Source organism: Leuciscus leuciscus (genome assembly GCF_965113295.1).
Source record: "Leuciscus leuciscus genome assembly, chromosome: 19".
Classification (NCBI taxonomy): domain Eukaryota; kingdom Metazoa; phylum Chordata; class Actinopteri; order Cypriniformes; family Leuciscidae; genus Leuciscus; species Leuciscus leuciscus.
The window spans coordinates 37,041,984-37,064,292 of NC_138743.1; the positions used below are offsets into that span (position 1 = coordinate 37,041,984).

A 22,309-nucleotide genomic window follows, 5' to 3' on the forward strand; every position below is an offset into this window, starting at 1 on the left:
TTTTCATACATACCATTTAAATCAGAAAGAAGATCGAAAGCACTTGTTAGAGGCACGAAACCTCTTTTAGCGTTAGGTAAGTGCCTATTACCAACACAATCCAATCTGAAGTTAATTAATTCCACCGGGATATATAAATATAGGTTATATGTGTTTGCGCACATGATATCAGGAAGCAACGTAATACGACATGAGGGTGCCGGCGGTGTGTAAATCGAGTTAGCCCTCCCACTTCTGCTAGTTTTACTGAGATCTCTTATCCTGTGCGAATTGGCCATTATTATTACAGACGTCCTTCATCTACCCTTGTAAAACTAATCCCGTCCGAATAGGGCTTTTAAGAGAGATCATTTTCCATGTAAAATGTAATGTCGTACGGGGAAAGTCCTAATCTGGGTTAATATCTGACGACACGGTGAATCCATTTTTTATGCCGTTTTGATGCAGATCATGGCACTGTAGCAACACTTAATGAGCCGTCTACAAGACCTCACACTGTAGTTGTGCTCCAGACTTTCATTGCCAAAAGGTAGACAACATAAGAAATGGTGATTAGAAACATGCTAATATGCATTAGTATTATTAAAAAAATCGAATAAATACATAAATCGACTGTTTTAATCAGTATTTGTATGTGCTTTGTAGTTTTATGCTTGTTAGAATATCACATTCTTAGCTTTGCAACATAATCATAAACTCGTGAAATCAACATCATCTGAGCACTATGACACAGACAGTTATGCATTTGGCTGATGCTTTTATCCAAAGTGACTTACATGGCATTGATTCAGCATATTCATTTGATCACTTCATGCATTCCCTGGGAATTGAACTCCTGACCTTGGAGTGGCTAACGTAATGCTGTAATGCTTAAGCGTTACTGCTGCTTATGTAGAAATCACTTATGAAATCATTTCAGTTAGGATGCCCCCTGTGAAGGGCGACTCCTACATGAGCAGCAGACACTAATGCAGCTCACTGTGTTTTTGTAAAAAGCCTATCCCGGCATCCGAAAAGGCCTACTTCCATACTATAAAGTAGGTGAAAAACTGTATGTGAGCCAAGCAGTGTGTCCAAATTCATAGTATTCATAAATCAGTAGGCAAAAGGTACCTGGATGACTAACTACTAGATTCTGAAGTGCAGAGACGATGGACACTTTACTCTCAAACAAGGCCACGGCAGAGGATTTGTGAATGACGATGAAGCAACGCAACTGATGCCATAGGTCACATGACAGTGATAACATGGCAGGTGTAGTACGTCCAGATAACATTCATACAACACTAGGGGTGGAACGGTACATGTATTCGTATTGAACCGAAACGGTACGTGCGTCACGGTTCAGTGCATAAATTTACACGGAGAAACTTGCGTGCAAATTAATTAATGTAATGCGGAACTACTGTTAGATACGCGGGTTCTTTAGGGACACCTAATCTGTAGCCCCGCCTTAACTCTGAAGCAGGCTGCAATGTAAAGGTTGCAATGCTGGAATATGGTGTGTGTGTGTGAGAGAGGCGTGGGCGCGATCGAAAAGTCGCTAAGTGTTTACTTATATTTGTGTGTGTGTGTGAGGCGCGGGCGCGATCGAACAGTGGAAACATAAAATCATACTCCGTCATTTTGTTTATACAGGACATCATTCAAACTGCAAAGTGTTTAAGTTACTGTTAATTCAAATTTTAAGGAAAACAAATATATTAATCTGAAATGTAGCAAATAAATGTTCAATTCATTCACAATTACCAAACATATCTCAAGGTCTTTTTGTCTTTTTATTCATTTAATTAATAAACTAATTATATAAAACTATTGTCAGTGCACTACAAATAAACGGGTTCTATGCCTTTACTTTATTAATAAAACTTATTTAAAAAATGCAAAGCTTAAAGGGGTCATATAATGGTACATGCACTTTTACAAGTTGATTGCACTGAAATGTCTGTTGGCAGTGCCTGTACACAACCATCCTATCATGATAAAAATCCATCCAGTGTTTTTGTTTTAATCTCCTTATATGTTTGACCATCTCTGAAATCAAGCCGTTCGATATTGTGACGTCATAAGATCGTACGCCCCTCCCGCTATTGTGATTGACAGCCGTGTTTCAACACAAGACCCGCCCTGAGCAAGCTGTGACAGCCGTCGTCATAGTAGTCCGCCATTGTTGATATGCTGGAGTAGAATGGCGTCTAAGCGATTGTGGTGTTCTGTTCTTAGATGTAATAAGGAACACAGCAGTCATTTGGATGTTCCTAAATCCGAGCCGTTGAAGAAGCAGTGGCTGAGTTTTGTTTTTGAAGCGATATGCCCAAAGGATTGACGCGGGGATTCCCTCACGGGGATTCCCCACGATCGTCTGTGCTTTCATGTTTGCGCGAATCATTTCACACCAGACAGCTTCACAAACAAGAAAAAACGGATCGGTACCAACGTGTTCCTGCTGAACCTCCAGAAGATGTGAGTGTAATGTTTTATTAACCTTTATATTAGTATTTATATTAATCTTTGCGAAATTTGCAAACCTTGCTGCAGGCTTCACGATGAATGCGTCTAAGGTTTACACTCAGGGTACATTACGGCATGTACGACGTTCTCAATATAATTCATAATCCCACGTTTATAACGAATAACACGTGGTTATTGTGTTAGATACGGTCAGAGAATGTCTAATACGGTGTACCCACAGAACAGAGGGGCGGGGTGAGCAAAGCTCATTATCATTTAAAGACACATGCACTGAAACGGCGTGCTGAAAACAGAGCTGTTTTTGACCAGGTAAAATTAGTGTTTTCTTACAATACTAATGAGAATTTTTTAATTAAAGTATATTACAAACTTTTAATTTAGACCCTAAAGAATCATATTAGCTTGTACAAAAATGGCATTATATGACCCCTTTAAGACATTTATTTTCCTTTGGTGGTTCAGCCTGAGACATGCACAAGCCTTCTGCATTTTTGTTTTGCTTTGCTTTTCCCTCCATTGTACCAAACTCGTACCGAACCGTGATGTCTGAACCGAACCGTGAATTCTGTGTATGAATGGGTTTATAATAAGCTCTAGACAGTGTTAGCTACTCAGTTGCTCTCTCTCATGACACATAACAACAAAGCTAAAAGTATTCCTAATATGCTTTTATTGAAAGTAGCCTTCATTTGCCTGTTGAGACATGCCTTCACAAACACCTGTAAGAGCTGTGATTGTGATGTTTGCAAAATATTCTGTATTTTTGTAATTCTGCCAGGTGCCACAAGTGTCGCAGAAACTACGTACTTCCTCTTTAAACGGTACGGCACATTGGCTTAAAGACTCAGATCTAAATCAGAGACGACAAATAAAAAACACTATGGCAGGTGTGAATGTCAAGTCAAGTCAAGTATATTTGTATAGCGCTTTTCACAATACAGATTGTATCAAAGCAGCTTCACAGTATTAAATTAAAATAATACAACAAAGTTTGTTTCAAGAGGAATTTATTGATTGATAAAATAAAATAAAATATCCCCCAAAATATCCCCAACTGAGCAAGCCAAAGGCAACAGTGGCAAGGAACTGAAAAACTCCATCAAGTGACCTAATGGTGTCCTAAAACTCCATCAGGTGACCTAATGGAGAAAAAAAAACCTTGGGAGAACCCAGGCTCAGTCGGGGGCCAGTTCTCCTCTGGCATTTATGAGCTAGAGGCCGGATTGTAGTTTGAACTGTAGGATTATATGAATGCCTGGCTGAAGAGATGTGACTTTAATCTAGTTTTAAACTGGGAGAGCGAGTCTGAGCAACGAACAGTATCAGGAAGACTATTCCAGAGTTTTGGAGCCAAATGTGAAAATGCTCTCCCTCCTTTGGTGGTTCTGAATATCCTAGGTATGACCAAAAGCCTTGAATTTAGTGATCTTAAAGAGCGCGATGGATTATAGGGTGATAGAAGATCCGTTAATGTAAATGTAAATGTAAATGTATGCTGTATGTAAATGTAAATGTATGTATGAATGTAAATGTATGCTGGAAGTATTTTTTAATTAAGTATTAAAAATAAGTATAATATTATAATTATTAGTAGCCTGTTATAAACGAAATCTAAGTAAAAATAATTATAATAAATAGTATAATAAAATATAAGTATTCTTTAAAAAATAAGTTTAATGCAAATAATGCAAATTGATGACAAATGCATACTATCGATTAGCAACCTCGGATAGTTAGAGTAGGTCTACTTACAGTATGTCTTTCTTTAACACTTTACGTTTTTGTAAAAAATTAAAATAAATTTCCCCTACTATGAAAATAGTTGAAATGCGCATGAAATCCCCCATATGCCAGCAAACCAATGAGAACGCAGGACAGTGATGACGACACATAACAACAGAGCTGTTGTGGATCCGCTTACCCGAAACCCTCCGTAACGGGCCGTTTTGAAGAAAATTACATACGTATTACCAACAATTTATCATGTAAGGTTTATGGTACACCTCAAACAAGTGAATTTATAGTGTTAATATTAATTAGCGAGTCCTTGAATTGCTTGGGTATGCAGAGCATTCGCAGCTTATATGGGCTGTGTTCCCATTCTCATTTAACCCTTGTATTTTCTGTGTGTGTGTGTGTGTGTGTGTGTGTGTGTGTGTGTGTGTGTGTGTGATGTGCTGAACAACAGCATATGTTTTTTGAGTCTGTAATGTGTCTGAGTAGACTACTCAAACAAATCTTAATCTCTAGGCCATATGGATCTCTGTCCCAGTGTGAAATGAAATAAAAATCTGGCATAAGTTGGAGCAAATGGCTTAATCCTCTGTGGCCAGTGTAAAGTGCCTACAAATGCAATAGAGCACAAAGCAGCTCTCAGCTCTGGCACTGATGGCACCGTCTTAATTTCATTAGCATCAGAAATCACTCAGCTCATCTATCATGCGCAATATTCCATTCCATTCCAGTCGCTCTGTTTATTTGTCTTTCTCAACTCTCCACGTTCCCCCAGTGGGCGTCGTTCTCTCCCGTTCTCTGAAGGTTGGTATGCTGATGGGTTAGCATTAGCATATGCTGCATTCTGGGTAGGTTTGCGTTGGCAGGCAGTCCAGCTCTGTATGCGGACTAAATCACAGTGGTGTTGTGGAGTACGGCGTCTAGGTGGAAGAAAGGTCTCGGCTCTTCTGTGACCCCACCCCTGAAACAGATGGAGAGGGACTGGTGCAGTGCCAGTGCTGGTACACATTAGCTGGCACCAAAAGCTCTCCACGCTGAGCCATTTGCAGAAAACGAGGTGGAGGGAACAGAAACCAGGGAGCTGGACGTGTGTTATGGAGGACAAGCGGAGAGAAAGTTTGAGAGGAGAGAAAGAGAGTTAATGGAAAGGTTTCTCGTTCTGGGAAAAGCCAGGGACAGACGCACATTAATGGGGCGAGCTGGGACCGATCCATCAGCGCTCAGACGGAGCTCAAACCCAGTCTGTCTCTTGAGGCACTCACTGAAAGAGATGTGAAGGACATACTTCACACAAACTCAGTCAGGCGGTGCACGTCGCTCTTAAATGTGTTCCTAAAAACGTATTGTGTCGAGGCCATCTGACAGGGAAGCCATATCAAGTGAGATCAATTGGAGAGCAGATAGAGACTGTTGCTTCCCGGGATTATTCTCACACGTCCCAATGGCGTTTCAAAGGAGATCTCAAGAATGCCTCATCAGTGCACTCAGATACCATTGCAGATTATAGACAGAGATCTCAGGATGAACAGGAGGAACATTTTAAACTCTTCAGGACAAAATGATCTGGGCTGTGTGTCCCAAAAGCATTGTATGCCTAAGTAGATCGTAGAGACATTTGGTGCCATTGGTTTCTACGATCTACTTGAGACAACTACTGTCTCATCTGTGCCTTTTTTTAGTTGAGTCTCCTGTGGAGAAACGTCTGAGATAAAGGTGATATTTAAAAGGAACTTAAGTACTCTACATCTTTCAACAGTAACCACCATATCAAATACAAATTGAAGAGGAAACTAATATTCAGATTAGCAGTCAACAAATATGTGATTTTCAGTGGTTGAATCTTGATTTATTACATTTAGTCCCCCAAACAAATCCTAAATATTCGCTTACATCCTTGGCCAGCAGTAAACAGCGGCTTCTCTTCGAACAGAAATCTTTGCAGAATACATCATTTTCAGCCCCAGATCCCTTTGGCAATTTCCATCTAAGCAAATCAAATGAACACTATCCAATATCTGTAAGAGCCGCACTGAGTGCTACCAAAGCCTGTAAAGCTTGTTTTATTAGAGTACACAGATTAAAGATGAGCAACAAGTGCCACAAATTGCTGCTTCCTTCAATATTGAAATATCTCACTTTTCTTAAGAGGCGTCTTCAAAGACTGGTGAAATAAATTGATGATCTAAATTCCACATGCATTAACAACCACTCAAACTGAATCCATAAGACTTCATTGATGTTTCTAGTTAATTATATGTAGTTTATAAGCCATTCTTTTTTGTTTGTGTGCATTGGGTTCTGTGTAGATTAATTACTATTGGAATATAAATGTGGTCCTCGTCATGTAAATTAGACTTCAAGGGGATACTCATTAGTTCACTCCTGCTAACCATTTTATCATTAATGCCAATTATCTATAGGACTGCTCAATGTATGAAACCAGAAATCACTTTATATTATGTAGGTAGAGCCTCAGTTCAGTTACATACCCTGTCAGTGACCACCTTTACATCACGCGCACCTAAAAATGGTTCATTCTAAACACAAAGAGAGAGAAAGCTGCATGTAAATGAGAACAAAACTTTTCAACCATTAGCTGTTTTCCAGTAATACGTCACTTTCTGGTGTCCATGTAAATGTAAATAGCTCAGAACAGGCTGTTGCAGTTGTGCTAGCTCTGTGAAACCGGTCTAGTATTTATCATCCCGCCCCCCTGCTTTATTCATACTCTATATGTGTTTATTGTGGAGTGTGCTGTAAGCTTGCTCCGAGTGTGTAGTAACAGTAATGGGCTTGGTGATTTAAGGGGGGCCTCTTCGGTTTAAGAATCAATGACCCACGACAGAAAAAAACCTCTCTCCACCCCACTCAGTCTTTCACTGACCTAATTCAGCTCAGTCCCTCCATGGCGCCTGGTCCTGCTCTGAAATAGAGTGCTTATGTTTAGTTTAGCCCTGCGTGCCCATCGACACCTGAAACAGCGAGCCAGAGAGAGCAGGCTGAGGGTGAAGGGTGAGGAGAGGAAGGAAATAAGAGTTTGGAGCAGTCCCAGTTTTTTTTAGTAATTGTTCCCTGGTGTGCAGACAGACAGGAACTTGGCCATATATATATGGCCTGGGTTAAAGACACCTGGCCCGAGTCATCAGTGCTTAAGATGGCTCTCTCACAGCAGAGCTAACGACAGGAGAAATGATGAGCTGGCACCAGACAGACAGGAAGAGCCAGCCTTCAATGCTCAGTTACTCTATAAAGGGGACCGAAACAGTGCAGAGGTGACAGTCAGTGTGATTTTGGGGGCATGGGGATTATGTTTTTTGGGGGAACAGTAGGTGGGGACTTTCGCATTTAACCAGATATTGTCATTATTTACTAATATTTATGCCCAATGACTTTTCCAAATTTAGCAAAGGATTATTAATGTGTACCAGTTTTTCTGCCTAAACTACTAAATGAGTAAAATCCTCATTTAAAATAATAACAATAAACTATGAAAATAGTGGAAATATAAAACTGTGCCATCATATTTTCCTTGTAATGTGGCCTAATTGGATGTTCTACTAAATAGGACCTAGGAGAGAGCCTTGTGGCACTCTGTACTTATCTTTTATCCCGAGACAGCTCCACATTTACACACAGCTATAGGAATATATCTCAATATCTCAATATATATATTATATAGAAATATCTCAAGAGGGTAATGGGATACAATAATTATGTTATTAGAGGAGAATAAAGTTTCCTCCCTCCCCCTTTGAGGAGGGTTCGGGGTTTGAGGATGCTTTTAGAGGAGATTGATGAGTTTCTAAGGAGAATAATTCTTGGGATACAAGAAGTTGTACAATCTCCTCCCGTTCACCTGTTAAGGGTGTCGTGCAGTAATGCTGCTTTTAGAGGAAAGTGAATCCCCCCTCCGAGGAGGGAGTTGGGGTACAGAGGATTGTTATTAGAGGAGAATAAAGATAAGGGAATGGCTGGCGTCTCGGTGAGCTGGCACTAGGTGTTTGGCTCCCTGATAATATATTTGGAAGTAGAGCTGACAGTTGTTTGAGATGATCGTCTATGATAGTTATATGCTCTTCTGTCACCTTACCCAGGTTTCTGGGTATTTAGTGAGATTACACTCCTTCCCATTGCAAGGTTGTGCAGGGTGTTTCCACTCGCTGGCTGACTTTTTCGTTTCAGTGCCTAAGATTCTAGGCAGTTTGTAGTCTCCAGCAGACACTGGTCAGCATGGCATAGCTGGTATTGACGTCCCCATTGCATCAGCTGACATCTCGTTGCCATGCTTCAGGCGTGCCTACATGTCTTCCTTCAGACATTTGAAGCTGATGCCGTGTTTTCAGGTGTTTTCAGCATCCTCCGACGTCATCACCCCAGACAGCAACATATTGTCGGCCCAGATCCGGCCTGCATCTGGTACTCGTGGAATCCACATGTACAAGATGTGGCCCGGATCAGGGCCGACACTATGTTCCCTCTCAGTGAACCATTGTTATATGCATAATGTGAGACGTTTTCTCTGTACTATTACAGTTTTTCTCGATTGCTTAAACACATTTCTTGAAACCATGCCTCGTATTCTCAAAACTGTAAACACAAATCCATAACGTCTCACCCAATTCCCCAAACATCCTATTTTCAGGTCAAAATGAAGCTCTACACTCAAAACCATTCACTCTTGCTGAAAAACCAAACTTTGCCCTCAGACACACACACAAGCCCTCAAAATCACACACACTACAACATAGTCTAACACACTGGTGCAATAAATTCAAAACAACATTTCCAAAACTGGTAAGTTATGTTGCTTGTGGTTCTCCCCCTCACAAACTGTTATTCATTAATGTACTACACAGTACAACACACACACAACAAAACAAAAAATGTTTCCCTGTTTTACTTTTCTTTCTTTTTTTATTCTCTCCTCTAAACATTTTTTTTTTTTATTTACTTACAGTAAGATGTGTGTGACCATCATATGACAGTAAAAGAGCACACACAAACCTTATTCTAATATGGAATTGTATTGGAATGGTAAAGAGTGTTGGTTCGTGACAGGAGGGCCTCCACTCAAGGAGACAATATGATGAACACGTCTAAGAATGTTCTACATATGGTTGAAATACCATCATTTGCCTTGAAAGATAACATTCTGGGAGTCAAGACTATAAAGGAGAAAGGATGCCCTCCCTTCACTGTCACACTCTGTGTCACTCTGTGTGACTGTACGACCACTGGCCTTTTCTTGCAAGAAAATACACCTCATCAAAGACTATTGGAAATGTTTGTCTTTTATTCAGTGATAGAATTTTGTTTTCTCGAGACAACGGTAAAGCGACTCAAATTTGGCCTTACTCGTAGCCCAGCCTCCCTCATAGTCATACCATTGATAAAGACATGGGCAACTAGAGTGGCTTGAATTTCATCTGAGACTGCTTGTCTTCTTGCCCTTGCCCTTCGTCCTCCTCCTCATCATCCCTCCTCGATCTCTTCCTTCATGTCTTTCTGGATCCATTGTTCCAAAACTCAGTAAACTGATTTGGGCTCTTTTATCTATCTATTGAAGGATCTGATTGATGTGTGTTAAATTTTGACTCTTAGGGCCCTATCTTGCACCCAGCGCAATTGACTTTGTACACCGACGCATGTATCATTCCTATTTTGCACCCGCGCAAAGCGGACTTTTCCCTCCACAGACGCACGTCGGTAAGTTAGGAAATACACTACTTCAGACCAACCCCTTTTAGATTTGCACCAGGCGCAAGAGGCATTTATCCCGCCGGGAAAATAGCAACAGCGCCCGAGATCCGCCCACAAAGTTACTTGCGCTTTGCGCTTGACACTTGCGTTTCAGATCGTTAAAATAGGGCCCATAGTGTTTCCACCTGGGTAATTGTGTCTAACTGAGCTGAAGCTGTGCTGACTTGAGTGAACAATATTGATTGCTAGTGCTTTCTAAATGACAACGTGATGTAGGCAATGAGAAATTAAGGGATTTGTGTGTAGAGTTTTGCAGTGACAGTTCAACAAATCTGACTCATGTGTCAAAACAGGGAATAGTGTTTATAGTTTTGGGAAATGGGTGTGCATTTTGATAAAGGGCATTATGGTTTTGAAATTTTAGTTCAAAAGCCTGGTTATAGTGTTTAAGCAATCGAGAAAAACTGTAAAGGACCTACAGTACACAGGTATCATACTGTATTTCTCTTCAGAAAGGAACTTTTGGACAATTTAGATTTTGCTTTTCCAAAAGGAAGGCATCTGTTCTTGGAGTGGCTGTAATGTTAGATGCTGTAATGAGGTTACACATCAAATGTTCTCTTTAATATCCTCAGATATGAAATTGCTTTATTAGTTTCTTTATAGTGCATTGTATTTTACACTACAACATATGAATGAACGGAGGTATTTATTTTCATTCAGTTTCAGATTTTCTTTTCTGAGAATATAACAAATTTGGCTTCAGACCTGGGGCCAGATTTACTAACAGCTTGCGCCAGTGAAAACCCTCTTTTGGCTTTAAAAAAAACTACTGTCAGGATTTGCTAAAGGCATAGACAGGGTTATTTTTGTGGCTGACCTTATCGCATATGCATTTGTTGGAGTTTCTCTTTCAGACGGCTAAATGTATGGGAGGAGAGTATTTAAATGAATAAAAAGGTGATTTACTAAGGTTTGCGCTTGTCAATTTACATTTTTACATTTATGCATTTGGCAGACGCTTTTATCCAAAGCGACTTACATTGCGTTATCCTATACATTTATACATAGGTATGTGCAATCCCCTGGGATCGAACCCACAACCTTGCGTTGTTAACGCAATGCTCTTACCACTGAGCTACAGGAAAGCTGTATAATTTACTGGTATTTGCCCCATTATTTACCACCCCCCAAAAAATCATGTTTTAAACCAGACACTAATTTGCGCTGCTCTTGGTGGATTGTGTTGGTCATTATGGAAATGATCCGGCTGCATCTATGTTCTTTAATGTGCGCGTTGTCATTAGATCACACGAATGAACTTTCCACTCCCATCTGCGCTTTTATGGGATTGTGCTACCACTCTAATTTACCCTTTTTAGTAAATCTGGCCCCTGGTCTCAATAGTTTTAATGTGAAAAATCACTTAGTCGTATCAGAGTAAATGTGAACAGATCTTTTTAAATGATTCCCATTTTGCATTTACAGCCAAGTGCTTAGGAGACAATTTCCTACCAAAGCAACTTGAAATCCACTAAGGATGTTAAATGGCAAGTACCAGGACAACAAAAAAAGACACTTTGTAATCTGGCCCAACATACTATACACAGATATAACTGTATATGAATGCACCAATCCAATATTCCTTAAATGAGACATGATCCCAGAGCATTTGTACTGTTAAAGGGATTTTATGCCTTTTTAAAGTCATTGTGAGATGTAAGACTTCGATTAAATGTTAAAATCTCCAACATGAACAGTTAGAACTAGATTCTGAACTAGCTGGGTCTGTAAAGACAGTCACAAGCAATACCATATTCAATTAATAAATCTAGGGTGGCTCGTGGAATCCGCTGAGCACGAGTGAAACACAGTGATTACTTTCTCTTTCCGCCATCATGCAGATAGCGCAGCCGTGTGCAGATAAGCGCAGAGGAATCCATTTAACATGAAGCGAGTGGATAGACTGTGCGTGTTTATCAGCCAGCAGCACAAGTTGCTTCAGTAGAGATATTGGATCCGAACGCACCGACAGCAGATAAGAAGAGCGGGTGGGCGAAGCGAGCGGAGGAAGTGATAGCGTCTCTTCCCCTTATATTTCTCTCACATTCTCATCGTCTGTGCTTTGTTTTGGCGAGGAAAGTCTTGGGTGCTCTTTTCATGATCAAAAGAGTGTTGTTCATCAGACGGACTGTAATGGAGCCAGTACAGTGTGTACACAGCTCCTTTTAAAAGAGAAACAGTACATGTCTGGGAATGCAATATACTTAAATGCTTTCCTTAAGTGTGTCCATTTATCCCATTTACACCAGCTATTCTCTGTAACTCTTTCAGCTCAGATGAGTTCAGTTTAGCTTCTGTGTACATACACTAGCCTATCATAACTGGGCTGAAGTGACCTCTGATCTGCTTTGAACAACTTACAAATGATAAATTGTCAGCTAATTCACTGCACCAACGTCATGCTAGAAGTTAAATATATCTTTATGCATCATACTGTACATCAGCTATAAATGTTCAGTCAGTTGTTCATTATCTCAAAACAAACCCACACAGTGACCAGGACCCCAAGCTGGCTGACATTATCCAACTAATTACGTGCTTGCGTAGCAATTAATAAAACACATGCATGTGAGAAATTGATTTAAGCAAAAATGATTTTATAATGTACGAGTAAAGAGAGTCTTAAGTATGGAAGCTTGTTTCCACCACAGAATAAAATATTTTAATCTCACTATTGCGAGTTTATATCTCGCAATTCTGAGAAATAAAGAAGAATTGCATGTTATAAAGTCAGAATTGAGTGTTATAAAGTCAGAATTGTGAGATATAAAGTCAGAATTGGGTGATATAATGTCAGAATTGAGTGATATAATGTCAGAATTGTGAGATATAAAGTCAGAATTGTGAGATATAAAGTCAGAATTGTGAGATATAATGTCAGAATTGTGAGATATAAAGTCAGAATTGAGTGATATAATGTCAGAATTGTGAGATATAAAGTCAGAATTGTGAGATATAAAGTCAGAATTGTGAGATATAATGTCAGAATTGTGAGATATAAAGTCAGAATTGAGTGATATAAAGTCAGAATTGTGAGATATAATGTCAGAATTGTGAGATATAAAGTCAGAATTGTGAGATATAATGTCAGAATTGTGAGATATAAAGTCAGAATTGTGAGATATAAAGTCAGAATTGCGTGTTATAAAGTCAGAATTGAGTGATATAATGTCAGAATTGTGAGATATAAAGTCAGAATTGCGTGTTATAAAGTCAGAATTGCGTGTTATAGAGTCAGAATTGTGTGATATAAAGTCAGAATTGCGCGTTATAAAGTCACAATTGAGTGATATAAAGTCAGAATTGCGTGAGAAAAAGTATTTTTTCCCCTTAGAATTGGACTTTATAACTCGCAATTGTGACTTTATATCATGCAGTTGTGAGACACAGAGTCTCAATTACCTTTTTTATTTTTCATTCTGTGGTGGAAACCAGCTTCTAGATCTACGAGATGGTCAAATGGTCCAATATACAGTTTTGTGTCACTGCAGAAGGCCTGGAGTATTTTGACTAGGCATTTTTTAAAGTATGCGTTCTCTCCTCAGATGTGCTAATGGCTACTTCGGGCGTCCCAGCGTTCCTGGGGGTTCCTGTCAGCCGTGCATGTGTAACGGTAACCTGGACCGTACAGCAGCGCTCAGCTGCGACCCGGAGACCGGAGCCTGTCGGCACTGTCGTGAGGGATACGGGGGGCAGGACTGTGGAAGGTGTGCTGACGGATACTTTGGAGATGCCCTCGTAGCCAAGAACTGCCAAGGTGAGTGAGGGATGTCTAACAACATGTGATGTCTAAAACCAAGGGCCGATTTCACGCTTTTTTATCTTAAAAAATATGCTTTTCATCACAGATACTAGTGACCATGTCTGTCAAGCTTAAAAAGGAGGAGAAGCACTAAAAAAACAAAACAAAACACATCTCTATCTCAGACATTCCCATCCAAATGGGATTTGTTTTCTCAGAGGAAAGACGAGACGGCTGAGAAACACTAGGCACTGAAAAACAGGCGCGTTTGATTCAGATCTGCGAAAGTACGTCTGCGAAACACGACTTTACCTGACTTCCTCTGGGAAAGCTGGTCCCATCTGAAAGGGGAGACTGTCAACATCAAATGTAATGGATGTAGCGGCATATTGTTTTCCTCTGTATTGTGACGTACATCAGAGTGACACGGATTATTGAGAAGAAAATGTAGGGCAGGAACTTGGTTCTCTGCATCGGTTGTTGATTAGATGTGGAAATGTGGGTTTGGCACTGAAAAATGAACGTGAGGCCAGGGTTAAAGCGGACTACGTGATTGGAGGATCCCTGCGTATTTCAGTTTGTCATTTCACCGGGAGATCCAGTTATGACACATAATCCACCAATCAGAGAAGTCTTTGTTATCATGATCGTAGTCATAGACAATTACATTTTTGTTTTTATGAAAATGCAATTTGAGTGGCTTGTTATTGTTCAAGAATTATAATTTTTTTTTGTAATTCAATAATATTTTATATTATTAGGTTAAGATAACCTGTGAAACATACTTTAAAGGTGCAAAAGAAATTGCAAGGAGTAAACAGTTAAATTTTAGCATTGTAAATGTTATTGAGTACAGGATTCAGTTTCAATAGAAGTACAGTACAGGCCAAAAGTTTGTATTGGAAACATTACTATTTTTAATGTTTTTGAAAGAAGTTTCTGCATTTATTTGATCAAAAATACAGAAAAAAAAGAAATATTGTGATATATTATTACAATTTAAAATAATTGGTTTTCAATTTATTATACTTTAAATGATCATTTATTTCTGTGATGCAAAGCTGAATTTTCAGGATCATTACTCCAGTCTATCACATGATCCTTTAGAAATCATTCTAATATTCTGATTTATTATGAGTGTTGGACACCGTTCTGCTGCTTAATATTTTTGATGGATAAAAGGTTAAAAAGAACTGCATTTAAAAAAAAAAAAAAAAAATGTTTCTAATAATATAAATCTTCTTTACTATCACTTTTTATCAATGTAACACATCCTTGCTGAATAAAAGTATTGATTTATTTCAAAAAAAAAAAAAAAAAAAAAATGACTGACCAGTAGTGGATATTGCTGTTACACAAAAACATTTGCTTCTTTTTTCTTTCTTTTTTTTTACTTTTTATTCATCAAAGTATCGTAAAAAAGTATCACAGGTTATGAAAAAATATTAGGCAGCAGAACTGTGTCCAACACTCATAATAAATCAGAATATTAGAATGATTTCTAAAGGATCATGTGATAGACTGGAGTAATGATCCTGAAAATTCAGCTTTGCATCACAGAAATAAATGATAATTTAAAGTATAATAAATTGAAAACCAATTATTTTAAATTGTAATAATATATCACAATATTGCATTTTTTTTTCTGTATTTTTTATCAAATAAATGCAGGCTTGATGAGCAGAAGAAACTTCTTTCAAAAACATAAAAAATATTAATGTGTCCAAACTTTTGGCCTGTACTGTATATATTCAGCTAAATAATACTCAAGTATAGGAAGTAACCTCAATTACTGAAATATGAATTAACATTTGTATACACTCAAACTGCTTATAGATAAATGTATATTAATGTAGGTGTACAGAAGTGGCTGGCGTATGTTAAGCACTCTATAAAGCAGGATGTTTTGCTTCCTTTCTTTAAACGCCATATTTGGCTGTCACTTTAAAAGTTGTTAATGTGTAAATTTTTGTTGAAATTAAATTGTGTACTTCCAGACAGCCTGTATGGCAGATGTGTGTGTGTGTGTGTGTGTGTGTGTGTGTGTGTGTGTGTGTGTGTGTGTGTGTGTGTGTGTGTGTGTGTGTGTGTGTGTGTGTGTGTGTGTGTGTGTGTGTGTGTGTGTGTGTGTGTGTGTGTGTGTGTGTGTGTGTGTGTGTGTGAGAGAGAGAGAGAGAGAGAGGTGAGCTGATCCAGTATCAAGCTCAGGCCGTCTAGCCTCAAGGACAATACACACCGATCCCCCTCCAACAGCACCATCTGTGCTCAGAAAGTGTGTGTGCATTACATTGAAACGCAATCTGTCCTCCTGCAACCCACGGTCACACACACTTTGATTGTTTTGCACACACACACACTGCGCTGATTAGCATGCAAAGGGGTCATGGGATATTGAATAATCTCACTGGTTTTTAATTTCAGCTGTTACTGTATATACGCTAGAGGCAAGTTCAGGAGATATTCCCATGGTTGCACATGAAACGTGACCATGAAACCGTTTTCAACTCTTGATGTGTTCCCACAGACTTTAGCAGTGCTTAGTTAATTTCATACGGTTATAATATTGCAAATCATGTTCATATCATGTGGTTCAAATTAAACGATGGGATTCAAAATTTGAACCTGTTAACAAACAGAACGTTTTAGGATTTTTTATGTTTTCATTTGTAATGTGAAAAATTGTATAAACAATGTTGAGATATTCTCAATTATTATTTAATTTTTACATAAATTGGTGTTCTGATAAAAATAATCTTTCGACTGAAAAAAAAAGAGCAAAATTTTAATAATAAACTAGAAAAATGGAAGCTTTTCACAACTATATATTGTACAAAAGTCCGTTTCTGACATCGGGTCTGTACTGTTCAATGCTCAACTGTTCTCAGACTCATGTTTATATTTAATGAAAGAAAATAGGACTAACTTTATTTCTGTTGGGAATAACGTCTTGTGAAGAGCAGAACAATGCCGAGAGAGCGCAGCGCTCAATGGGGAAGCTGGAGAAGTTTTGTTTGACTGACCTACATTGAAAACGCTCGTGCTGCTTCACATTTTTGTGGAAACTATGATGCATTTTATTTTTTAAGGATTGTTTGATGAACAGAAAGTTCAAAAGAACAGCATTTATTTGAAAAACAAGTCTTTTGTAACACTTTTTTGTGTGTGTCACCTTTGACCAACTGAAGAGGTCAATGCTGAATAAAATAATTAATTTATCTTTTTTTAATCTTGCTTACTCCACACTTTTGAAAAGTAGTGTGTGGAGGTTTCCACAAAAATATGAAGCAGCGCAACAGAAATGTTTCTTGAGCAGCAAATAAAAATACTTAAAAGTATATTAGACTGATTTGTGAAGGATCATGTGACACTGAAGACTGGAGTAATGATGCTGAACATTCAGCTTTGATCACATTTTACTATTATTCACATTTTAAACTGTAATTATATTTCACTTTTTTTACTGTATTTTGATCAAATAAATGCAGCCTTGGTGAGCAGGAGACCTTTAGAAATATGAAAAACCAATGAGAACCATATTCCAATCTTTTGACTGGTAGTATATATTGAATATGAAGGCAATCAAAACAAAATATAACTTACTGACAACTGTTACGTCATTCTGCTGTTCAGCTGTTTATGTTAAATCCATTATTCTGTCTCAAGACCATCATGTTCTGCACTGCGATGTCCCCCTGTAGTCAATCATTGTATCCCTTCAAACTCATCTTTGATCACCAAAATGACATATTTAAACGTTTTTTTCCTTGAAAATTTTTTTCGTAATGCTTAAAAATATCTTGAATGTAACTCGACACCCTTGCCTCATTTAGTATGCGCGGTTCTATGAATATGCAAATGAGCCCCGCCTCCACTCACTCACACGTTGATCTGATTGGTTACAAGGTAGTTTGTGACGTCAGAAACACCAGCGATTTCAAAGCGTGTGTTTGAGACTGTCTTTGGTTCACTGCAGTTTTAAGGAGGAAATACTCAGCAATGCTGTCGACTTATGAATTTACACATGGTTTGTCTTAAAGCATATTAAACTCACCACATAGACACATAAACTACACTAAAAGCTGGATTTTCACCACAGGGGGACTTTAATAGGTGCGTCCCAATTTGCATATTTATGCACTATTCTATGATCTTTTGTAGTATAATAGTGCAAATAGTTTGTTCACACTGAAAATTCCCAAAAGAAAAAGTCCACTTTAAATACCTGGATGATGCAATGAATTAACCGGAAAAAACAAGTGTGGAATGTTGGACGCTTTAATTACATAGCGAAGGGGGAGGGGCTTCAGACTCCAATGTTCAATTACAAAATAACCACATAAAATTCATACACTACACAGTTGAGTATTAGTATAAGTATATAATTGCATGTATAGTGTGTGATTTGGGACACAGCTTAAGTCTTTCAGTTTAATGCTCCAGCTCTGTTTGTCTGTCTCTGTCTGTGTAGCGTGTCAGTGTCACAGGAACGGGTCGGTGTCGGAGGTGTGCCATCAGGAGACCGGCCAGTGCCAGTGTCGACAACATGTGGTTGGACGCCAGTGTGAGGAGTGTCTGGTGGGTAAACAACACCGAATGCTGTCATTAGCCGTGTTTCCTGTACAGATTTGCACAAAAATTTGTCGATAAAATGTTGATAAAAAACTATTGCGAAATGACGGCACTACCCATTATTTTAAATTGAAGGAGACGTATACATGCTATACAAGCATTAATGACAAGGAAAGCCCCTTATACTGGTGACCGGCACATATGAGGTGTTTCCGGGTGTTTCTCCCTCATATCTCCTTATCTTGATCAATTATGGCATTTCTTTGTTGATCAGAATCCAGTATTCCCGTGATATTTCTTTTCTGTTATGAGTTTAATGAAGAACTCTGTCTCGTCTTCTGTCCAAACACACCATACCGCGTCATCTTTAAACAACGATCGACTTTTACGTACGTCAGGTGACCTGTAAATGTGCAAAAACTGCTTCCATTGCGATATATGGGAGTTTTTGCGAAATTGACGTGTTTCCATTGGCCGTATTTGCAATTTGCGCAATTTGAAGGGTAATGGAAACACGGCTATTGTTAGTGGCACATTTCTTTTTCACTGCGCCAGTACGAGTAAATCCCTAATAAGATCTACAGCAGACCCAGTCTTTCATGCCTCTTCATCACCCGTGTGTGTGTGTGTTCAGCCGAACTGTTGGTGGGATGGCGAGTCTCAGTTGTGTAGGCCGTGTCAGTGCAGCGCTCGGGGCTCGGTGTCCCAGCGCTGCGACTCTGAGGGCAGGTGCATCTGTCGGGCTGGGCACGTGGGCCGCAGGTGTGACCTCATACGCCCGGCTCACACCCGCAGGGAGACCCGGAGACCCGTGCAACAGGTTCCCATCCAACACATCCAGAGATGGGAAAGCAGAGGGGGCTGCCCTCGAGGGGCCTACCGCCCCGGCACAGGGGTAAACGCACGGCATGATGGGTGCACAGGCTCTGTGTGTGTGCATGTGTGTGACTTTCTGTGAGGAACAACATATAATATCTACCATCCAACCACCCAATAAATTCCAAATGGACAAAATCAAACCCCGCCCTACATTTGTTCTTGTTCCTGAAGCCGTTTCACTCGGATATACGGCACAATAAGGAAGGAAAGACCAGCGCAACTTCCATTTCATGATGACTTTAAAGATCGCATTGCATTTATATTTTTAGAATGTTCCTGGAGGCGCACTTATAGTGTTTTAGGGGGGAAAATGGCCATTTTCACCCCTGATTTAACTTCCCATAGCTTTGATTGGGTTGCATTTTTGCTTATGAAATAACTATTATGGATCAAGAAAGTTTTGAGTTCTGTTTTTATAGTCAAATGACCTGTTTACACCTGGTATTAAGATGTGTTTTGGTCGATGGGATCACATGTAGACAAGGGAGACACATTCCCGTTTACACCTGGTGTTTTAATCCGTCTCTTTTGTCCACTTTCAACCACTTCTGTCCTGATTTCTTCAAAGGGAGGGTCTATGGGTGAGTAAATATATGGGTTTTTTCAGATCTTTCGATCTAATGGACAAAATAAGCTCTGGCAATTTACATATGAACGTGACCGGAGACGACGGAAACACATGGAGATCATCAGCTTTAGTTTCTGCTGTGAGTGTGTGTCAGAAGTCAGGAATGGAGAGAGAACATTGGGCTAGATTTTTCGTCTTCAAACCAAACTAGGGTCTTCAGCCGACAAAGTTTAAATCCCCTCAGACTAGTGTACTTCCCATAATGCTTATGTATTAAATCAGCATGTGGAGAGTATATACGGTGGCTGTTTGAACACATTCGACCACATGAGTGTTTACACTACAAAAGCAATCCGGTCGAATGTGTTTTCAACTCCCTCTGGAAGAGGTCAAGAGTGGACAAGCTCAGAATGTTTCAGACCCCGTTTACACATGTATTTAGCGTCGTTCACTTGTGATCCGATCGACCAAAACGCTTCTTAATACCAGGTGTGAACAGAGCCTTATATGTCAAAAGATCAGGGAAAGTTTAATTTCTTCAATTCACAAGCTCTTGAATTGAAGTTCTGCACTGGTGTTCATGTGCTCACACCTCTAGCCTTCTCCAGACTCACCAGCATCATGAGAGGAAGAACAAATTCACATGCAACCCTATTAACATAAGAAACTTTTCTGCATGCTTAAAGGGGTGGTTCAGGATTTTGGACATCGGACCTCATTTCCAAGTTAGCCTGGGTGTTATTTATCAGTGGAGACAGTTTTCAACATTTTTCATCCAGTCCTTCCAGTTGCATAGTTCGCCGGTGCTAGGCTAGCGCGACTCAACGGTATCTGCTAGCCTGCCATTAAAATCAGTTTTACCCACTCCACTCCACAGTACACCTAAAGCAAATAAATGATAACGCCAGACTATCGATGAAAATGTCTACTGAGAGAATAATGTTAGAAATCAAACTACCCTTTCATCGCATTTCAATAGTTATACTTCGTTCCCTGTATTTATTAGCACAGTCTATACAGCAGCGGCGGAGTGATATTAAGTTACCTAGGCAAGCGAGAGAGCCGGTCCACATGAACATCACGCAGGTGTGTTTACGTCCCGACTGTAGTGCACTTCTGTTCTGTGTTTACCTTTCGGCGCGGTACTACTAACCGGAGCAAAGTAAAACTCCGCCGCTGCTGAGAATCTAGTTCCTGTAAATGTAATGCGATCATTGAGATGCAAGAGTGGTTTGATTTCTAACATTATTCTCTCAACAGACATTTACATCGATAGTCTGGCGTTATCATTTATTTGCTTTAGGTGTACTGTGTGTGGAGTGGGTAAAACTGATTTTAATGGCAGGCTAGCAGATACCGCTGACTCGCGCTAGCCTAGCACCGGCGAACTATGCAACTGGAAGGACTGGATGAAAAATGTTGAAAACTGTCTCCACTGATAAATAACACCCAGGCTAACTTGGAAATGAGGTCCGATGTCCAAAATCCTGAACCACCCCTTTAAGTACACAACTTTTGTGCAGTTCTTAGCGAATGAGACCCAATGCATGTTCACAAAGGCAGCCTCTGGCTTTAAGAAGGATGGAAAATAATGTGCACAGTTTGCTTTGGCTTTTAATTATACATTTACATGTAACATTAGTTAAGTAGCGCTTAAGGGAGTTGATCTGTTTGCGCGGGCAGATAGCACATGCCACTGTGCCTTTTTTTTTAGTTTTAGTCTTTTCTTAATCTTTAAAAAGGCACAGATATGAGTTCTCTTGGAGGAGAGTTTTGTCACTTTGGCTCACAGCTTTGCATGTGTGTGTGTGTGTGTGTGTGTGTGTGTGTGTGTGTGTGTGTGTCTCTTCATATATTTGGCATCCGTGGGGTGGCACTGACAGCGTGTGCCAGGAGCAGTTGTCATTGGTTGCCACGGTGACCGCGCACCTGTTCCTAGCAGACAGATGGCTGTCAATCACCCCAGAGCAATGGCTTCACATCCACATGCTGTGTGCAGATTTAGCAGCAAGGCATAATACTCTTTGATCATTAAAATGAAATTGTTGGTGGTTTACCTCTCAAAATGTCTTTAAAGTGAGTTGTAGAAGAGTGTCAGGCATTGGTTTGGTCTGTATTATCTGCATGCGTGTTCAGTGCTGTGATCTGTGGTGAGTTTATGAGGCTCTCTGAGACACTAATGGAGGTTATTGCTTATCAATGCACAAGATGTTGTACTGTTTGTGTGACTGTAAGACACATTCCACAAGTATAGGTACAAAATTGAGCTTTATGCTCTTAATGAAATCCTCCCCCTTATTTAATAAACCATTAAATAAATGTAGAACAAAAGTATTTTTTATTTTGTTGATTTATTTATTTAATGTTGGGATTGAAGTTGTTTAAAGTTATATAACTTGTATATCGGATCTTGCTTATCAACTTAATTTGATGAGTTAAAGCAATTTAAAAATGTGTTGTTATAACTTATTGATCTTTTTTTTATTTTTTTTACAGTGAATAGTTCTCTCAAAGTATATGGTAAATCAGCTGTCATTGCTTTTTTAAAACTATTTGTACCTTATTTGTCGAAAGTGTCACAA

At 39.4% G+C, this 22,309-nt stretch overlaps 1 protein-coding gene across 8 annotated transcripts in view; it reads left to right on the top strand.

Annotated features, from left to right (window-relative positions):
- lama2 (laminin, alpha 2) overlaps positions 1-22,309 on the top strand; it is a 253,413-nt gene that overhangs the window by 128,047 nt on the left and 103,057 nt on the right. For 6 of the 8 annotated variants that reach the window (XM_082147801.1, XM_082147798.1, XM_082147796.1 and 3 more), the window contains exons 19-21: positions 13,515-13,726; positions 18,180-18,286; positions 18,915-19,175. In XM_082147801.1, the coding sequence (XP_082003927.1) occupies positions 13,515-13,726; positions 18,180-18,286; positions 18,915-19,175 (580 nt within the window). The remainder of the gene's footprint in view (positions 1-13,514; positions 13,727-18,179; positions 18,287-18,914; positions 19,176-22,309) is intronic. The other 2 variants (XM_082147799.1, XM_082147800.1) reach the window with 1 other exon arrangement.